Here is a 7601-nt window from a genome sequence, read left to right as displayed (position 1 = left end):
TGAGTTGACTGCTCCCCTGTCTCCACTGTGCCCATGCCAGCCCCCCTTTGTAGTACATGGAGCAGTGGGACAATGTGTCCTGCTGCAAAGCGCACGGGGAGAGGTGTGCATTTGGGTACAAAGCAGTGGCACAAATTTGTGCCACTACTATTTGTGCAGCTGCAAATGCACACCCCTGCTCATATGGATGTGACCAATGGAACTGTACTTGTATAGATAGTTACACATTTGTATATTTTTTGTAGAATTGAGGTCTGTATAAATATTTCTCTCTCTCTCTCTCTTGTTTTAATGCTAGATGACCCTGAATTTAAGATGACACCCCGATAATTAGCTTCTATACATGGAATTTTTAAAAAAAATATATACTTCTGCATGTATAGAAGCTAATTATTGTCTTAAGTTTGTCAACAACACCACTGCAGTGGGGAAAGCAGTGTCAGGGGGCAGGTGATAGGGGATGTAGTTTGATGTGGGCAGGGGGGAAGGAAGTAGCTTGACCCATGCCCCTTCCCACCTAACACCTTGCCTCCTTGTCCCCTCTCCCCCACTCCACCCTGGCCTCTGCCCTCTTTCCCACAGCCTTGGGCATGCTGTGCCCTTTTCTCCTGTCTTCTTCCCCTCTTCTCCCTCCCACTTACCCTTGCTCTGGCTCTGTCAGGTGGCAGCCCCACTCCAGCCTGGGGCACGGAACACATGCTGCTCTGGGTCCTGCTCTGGACCAGCTTGGCCCAGGCCAGTAGCAGCAGCAGTAGTGGCTGACTCTAGGGCCCAGCCAGAGCTGCTGGTGCATCTGCCACCAGGCTGGATTGAGCCTAAATCTGTTTTAAGTGCCCATTTCTGATTTTTGCCTTTGCTCTTCAGCACTTCCTTTCCTTAATAACTTGAAAAGCTACACTTTCTTGGAATAAATAACAGATGTAAAAGGAAAGTATAAGGATGGTTCCATGGTTTAGAATAATGCTTGCTTTAGAGACAGCACCTTTGGTTTCACTAACATGGAGCAACTTTGAAGTACCGAGGTTCAATTCCTGCTCTGCTACAGATTTTTTGGGTCCACTGGTAGCATTCACTTGGTCTTCCCTTAAGAAAGATGTTTTGAGGGTAAGTTGCTCTGAAGATGAAGAGATTTCTAAATATTATGATATTAGAAGTTAAAACACCATGCCAAATAAATAACGAAGATCAATAAAAGCTAATAGCCTCTTTTGTTTATGTATTCCCTTTTAACTTCAAGAGTCCCTTGTTGTTGTTCTAGTTGAAGACCAGTTAGATTGCACCTTAAAGACTAACTGAAGTAGATCTATAGCACAAGCTGTCATGAGCTGAAGCTCACTTCATCAGATGCTGTGAAAAGATGTATAAAAAGAGAGAAATTAGAATGCAAAAGACAAGGGAGTGAGAGAAGTTTTTAAGGAAAATGTATACATTTTCTTTTGCATATTAAGACTACTGTATATAATAGTTTGTTACTCCTCTCTGTTCTGAACTTGGAGGGTAGCAAGCAGCATTCAAGATAGCATAGGCATTTCCCATGTGCCATGTGAGGGATTGCAGAGCAGATAAAGCATTCTAGAAAGACTGGGTCCTGAGAGATGCTATGTACCCCCAAACTATTTGACTTTTAGCTAGAATTGAGGGCCCTAAGTCTGGCCCCTGAAGCCTTCTGGGAAAATGTCCTTAATAATCCTTTAAGTAGGAAGCAGCATTTTAAAAGGAAAAAAAGATCTAAGAAAAGGCATGAAAGAAATAATCACAATTTTTGCTCTGTTATGCGATTGATGTTAGAAATGTTAATTGTATGACAACTTGAGCAGTACATACTGTCCATGACCTATTTTGGAATGACAAAAGACTAATGAATATTACTAAAGAATAATACCAAAATATTACTATAGTAAAACTGTGTCAGGTATTAATCCTAATATATAACTTCAAACATTTCTCTTGATTCTTTCATCATGACAGCCAGACTTTGGTTTCAATTATCTTTAATTTTTGGATGCCTCTACATATGAAAACCTTTGAAAAACTCAAAAACTTTGTGTTAATTCCAGGTTGTTCTTTTCTGCAGGGCAGCATAACTATTTATGTGCTGGAAGAAATGACTGCATAGTTGATAAAATCCGTAGGAAGAACTGTCCAGCATGCCGCTTGAGGAAGTGCTGTCAAGCTGGAATGGTCCTTGGAGGTGAGGTTGGCTTTGATTCAGGGAAGTACAAGAATATAACTATCTCAGTCGTAGTTTAAATGTAGCTTATGTTGAAGTAAAAAACTAGAGGACTTTCAAAATGCTATATGTTGAAACATTTCCTGACAGATTATTTTAAATAAATTTAAATTCTTCATTCTTAATTTGTCTGAATCACCTTGAAATCCTGAATTAATTAAAATTTCACAACTTCTTTATTTTGATTTATTATTTATTTTTGGAGTTGGAGAACCTGCTTTGGGAAAATAATTAAGAAGTAAGTTGAAATTAAAGCAGGTAATACATTGTTCATCTTATTGAGGAACAGGTTTTCATTTCTCAGAAATTTCAATGGCTAGAAATGTTCTGGGCAAGGGAGCTGTACAGGTCAGCCTTCAAATGCTCTGTCCCCTGCCCCTTGCATCTTCCCCAGGTTGCAAGATCCAATTCTGGGGAAGATGTGGGGTGCAGCTCCACTCCTCCCATTCCCAGAATGATGGAAGAGTGGGGAAGGACTCCTCATGTTTCCCCAGATTGGGGACACCCAGGTTTGGGAAGTGGGTACTCCACTTCCCTCCTGTAGACTAGCTTGGGAAGAGGCTGGAGCAACAGGGCAAAGCCCCTACCCATTCCTCAGACTGGGGACCCTGAAGCAAGTTGACCTGTCACAACAGTGAATGTTTTTGGTGGGGACCTCAGTTTGAGGAGCCGGTAGAGAACAAAGACCACTACCCCTCCACTCTTCTCCTGGTGGCTGGGAGTTGAGCCAAGGGAGCAGTGCAGCAATTCCCCAGTCCACTCCTGTAGTCTGGAGATTGCATGGGAGGCTTTGCTCTGCTACTTCAGTCCCTTCCTTAGCTCTCTACCACTGGTCTAAATGGATGTCAGCAAAATTGTATTTTTTACATTAGCAAAGAGGAAAAGGAATTGCTATCTCCAGTACTATGGGATTCAGGGTGCTGAGAACTGCGTTATATCTGTTACACTTTATAGCACAGGGCTTGCTTAGCTAGCTGGCTGGTTTCTCTGTCCAATACTAGGCAAAGCCAGCGTAATGCTGAACACTTGCTTTAGCAGACCCACAGTTTGAAAGGAACTGCCATATAATGAATTCAGTGATAGGATAGATATGCTTCATACTGAAAGGATAGATACTTATCCCTTTGTTTTTTCCAACCACTGCTGTAGATTTAGCCATGTGCTCTTGTTGGTCCTGTACAGCTCTTAAAAACAATTAGAGCAGCTATTTGAGGACAGCAGAATGGATGAACTAGAAAAATAGGAAGAGAAGTAGAAACAATAATTTCAGTAGGTAACCATTGATCCTCTGGATCATGGTGTACACGTAAGAGGTCTAGTCAGATGCCTGATGAATCTGTTTGTAGCTGACAAGCCCAGTTCAAGAGTGACAGAGCTTGTTACAAGTTTCACAGATCTGTATGTTAGATAAGTTGGAGTCAAAGTTCACAGCATGCTGCTTTTTTCTCGTTTTGCTTCCATCCTCTGGGTCAAAGCCGCATCATGTTGAGCTGTATCAGTGCCAGATGTTCCCTCTCTATCAGACAGGATTCTGTGCACTCCTCCCAGCTTTCTACGTTGATATTGAATGACTTTGTGTCATTTTTGGATGCATCGTGGTACTGGCATAGAGGGTAATGCTGCTTTCTAGAGCCATCTCAAGTCTCACTATACAAAATATTCTTGGGGATACCGTCTTCTCCTATTCTTCTGACATGGCCAATCCATTGCAATCTTTCCTTCTTGATAGTGGTTTCTAAGTGTGTCAGTCCTGCATGCTCTAGTACCTCTGGGTTTGCTATTTTGTCTTTCCACTTTATTCTCAGAATCTTATGCAGAAATTTCACATGGAAGCTATTCGCTTCACCTTCACAGATGCCTAGCATATGTAGTCCACGTTTCTGAACCATAATGCAGGGATGACAGACACAAGTCTTGTAGATTTGTATTGGCTAATATTTTGCTGTTATTCCATGCACATTTCTGTAATAGCCTGACATTCTTATTTGCTTTTCCAATTCTGTTCGTCAATTCAGTCTGCAGGTCAAGATTCCTGTTGATCATAGAACCCAAATAGCAAAAACTGCCCGTGGCACCAAGAGATTTATCCTCTAGAATAATGTTATGTATTGGTTCTTTCACCCCTTGGTATATGATCACAGTCTTCATCTTGAGACAAATTGCCATCCCAAAGCTCTTGCATGATGCAGAAAATGTGCCCTGGATATTTTGCAGGGAAGGTTTACTGTGGACAACGAAGGCTGCATCAGCGACAAACAGGAAACCTCTCAGAACCAGTCCTTTCATCTTGGTTTTAACTCTAAACTTTGCAGTGTTGAATAAGCCTCCATTTAGTCTGGTTTGAAGATAAATGCCATCATTCCTGTCCTTGAATGCATAAAGAAGCAGGAATGAAAAGTGGATGTTAAAAAAGCAAAGGATTCAAGACACACCCTGTTTCATCCAGTTGTGATGTCAAGTGTGTGATTCTTTGTTTTCATGCACTACAGTTGCCTTTATGCCTCAATGTAATGATGTAGTAATTTTTAAAAAAACAGAATAAAAGCAGACAGGAAAACTTGTTTATTTTAGTGTCAAGCAGCCAATTGGATTTTTTAATCTAAACTGTTTTAGAAGGAAAAGTTGTACATTGGGAAATTGTACTGCCTTTCTTATTTGAGACTTTATATCAAACTATTTATGAAATCTAGTTTAGTCTAATATTAGATTGTATAACTTAATGTATTTCCAACTCCTATAATAGCATGTGTTGTCAGATTATTCTGCATGGATGTGCACTGTTTTACTCCTAAAAAGTTTTTAGGGGTAAGGTTTTAGTGTTTTTCTTTTGTTTTTTTCTTAAACTATCTTACCACTTTTTAACTCAACCCAAAACTGCATTTGTTTTTTTGTGATAGCATCATGTAGCTGACTCCTGTTGAGTTTGATTTACAATAACTCCCAGATATTTCAAGGAAGTTATCCAGTTTTCTCAGCTGGGTCTACAAATAAAGACAAATCCATTTTGATACCATTTCAAAAGATCAAATTCAAAGAAGAACTTGATTAAACATAGCAATGGCTTACATACCTCAAGAGGTTTATACCCACTTTAAATCTCCTCAAAGAACTAAAAGCTGAACCAGGGACAGCTTTAAAGACGCAGTGTATCAGGTTCATATGTGATTCAGCTTGATGGAATTTGCAGCTCCGTTCAGCTTGCAAGCTGAGCAGGCATTCTTCGAGATGCGGTTAGCTGTGTTAGTCTGAAGTCAAGTAGAAGGCAGGACAGATTTGTACCTTAAAATCTAACCAAAGTAGATTATATAACACACAGCTTTTGTGGACTAAAGCTCACTTCTTCAGATGCAGTTTGCACGTATGTGTATGTGTACGTACATAGATACATTGGTCTCTAAGGTGTAAATCTACTCTGTCTTCTACCAGGCACGCTTAGGACATGCAACTTTACTTACCTACATGAATGACTGATATCTAGAATTGGTGGATGAACCAAAGCAATATATAGAAGGGGGTTCCTACCCATAGACTCCCCACTGTTGATGATCCTAAATAATATATGCCTTGGCTCTTGGCTAGGGAGCTCATTTGATAGACTTTGATCTCAGACATTGCTGACAACACAGAGACCTTAATTCTACATAAATTCCTTGGAGTTAAGAGGCTGCAAAGTATTGTCAGTGCAAAGTATTTCTAATTTCCATCAAAGGGAATCCATGGCAAGTATTAGCAAACAATATGATCACCATTTTTTATCTAAACGAATAGGGCAGAACCAAAAATCAGGTTGCTTGTGCCAGCTCCTGGTCTATCCGTGAGGCTTTTTTGCAAATGCAGCAAGATTGTGCCAAAGGTCTTACAGCTTACACTCCAGCAGATACCTTAGTTAGGAACTTCATGTCTACTGCAACTCGTCTCTGAAGAAAACTGTAGTGGAACTGAAATTTTGATTTAACTTTTCCTCCAATATCACTGATTCCCTGGTGGTCAGGAAACTAAAAGAAGATTGTTTATTGAGCATTGGTATATCAGTTTTCAAGAATACTCCATTCAGCACCTAGTAATACTGTCATTGACTGAGAGCCTGCTTTATCAAAATCAGAGTTGTAATCTACATGATAAACCGTTGAGGCATTTATCTCAGAGTATGGTTGACCAGTGGTTGTTCATAGGAAATATAGGTCTTTTTGCTCAATGTTTTAATTAATATAATTAAAAATAATAATTCAATACATGTCTACCAAAAATATGCACCTGGCAAAATACAAAAGGTTTTCCACCTGGTCTGCTTTTTGCCTGTTTAGGCTCAGAATATTTTCAAGTATTTACTTACTTGAAAACATATGAATCTCAGTAAGCTTGGTGTAAAGTCCACTTGCAGCTATATCAGCCAGCCCTTCTTCTAAACAAGGCACCTTTTTCCGCATCCCCTAGTGAGAAAATGTATTAGTTACCATTGGATTTCAACACCATCCTGTCTCAGCTCAGGGGATCCCATTTTGAGCCCAGGACCTCTTTCTTCTTGTTTCATCTGCCAATAAAAACAGCATTTTGATAGCAGTAACATCTGGAGAGTTTCAGTTGCAGGCTTTTGTGGCATGCCTTCTGATGAGGTCTGAATGAAAATGCATCCAAAACTTATGTGAAAAGCCATTTCAGGCTTTTACTTATACCAGACTGTGTGGCTGCTAGTTTGATTCCTGAAAGAAGGATGAGAAGAGATTTCATTCTCTGGACATTAATAGGGCTCTGTCATTTTATGCTCAGAGACCCAAACAATGTAACGCCTCACGTAGGTTTCTTATAGTTCATGCAGAGAAAATGAAAGGGCAGTCTGTCTCTGTCCAAAGGATATCAATACATCGGGTATTTCATATGGCCTGGCCAAAAGCAACCCTTCTGTGAAGGAAATTGCCCGTTCCAGCAGGGTGCAAAGTAACTCCATAGCATTTCTGTTATGGACAGCAATGTGGGCATCAGTACATACCTTCTCAATGCGATGCTATAATTCAGTTCTCCTGAGCTGATGTGGACTTCAGGAAATACGTTTTGGAATCTCTGTTCAGATCAACTCTGAAGTCTGACCACTTAGGGAAAGAATAGGCTAACAGTTGCCTATAGTACAATATTCACATAGACGTTAACTTGAAGGATTAAAAGGGATCTGGGCAAAATCCAAATTGGAGCTTTAGGTGCATCCATTTAGACATTACAGTACTAAAAAACTATGTCTCTGGCCCTAGGAGAGTGATCTTTAGGAAAAGGGTTGGTACCTATAGTCTGTATAGAATCTATAGAATCTGAACTTTTATTTAGAGAGCCCAAAAACATTTAAGAAATGCTCAGCACAGGAGTGCCTTGCAACTCCCCC

General features: G+C 40.2%; 1 protein-coding gene across 1 annotated transcript in view; it reads left to right on the top strand.

Moving 5' to 3' along the window:
• PGR (progesterone receptor) overlaps positions 1-7601 on the top strand; it is a 126618-nt gene that overhangs the window by 48396 nt on the left and 70621 nt on the right. The window contains exon 3 of the mRNA XM_019525229.1: positions 2075-2191. Coding sequence (XP_019380774.1) covers positions 2075-2191 — 117 coding nt within the window. The remainder of the gene's footprint in view (positions 1-2074; positions 2192-7601) is intronic.

Source organism: Gavialis gangeticus, unplaced genomic scaffold, assembly GCF_001723915.1.
Source record: "Gavialis gangeticus isolate Ggan-Ray unplaced genomic scaffold, GavGan_comp1, whole genome shotgun sequence".
In the NCBI taxonomy this organism is placed as follows: Eukaryota; Metazoa; Chordata; order Crocodylia; family Gavialidae; genus Gavialis; species Gavialis gangeticus.
This window is presented reverse-complemented; position numbering and strand designations above follow the sequence as displayed.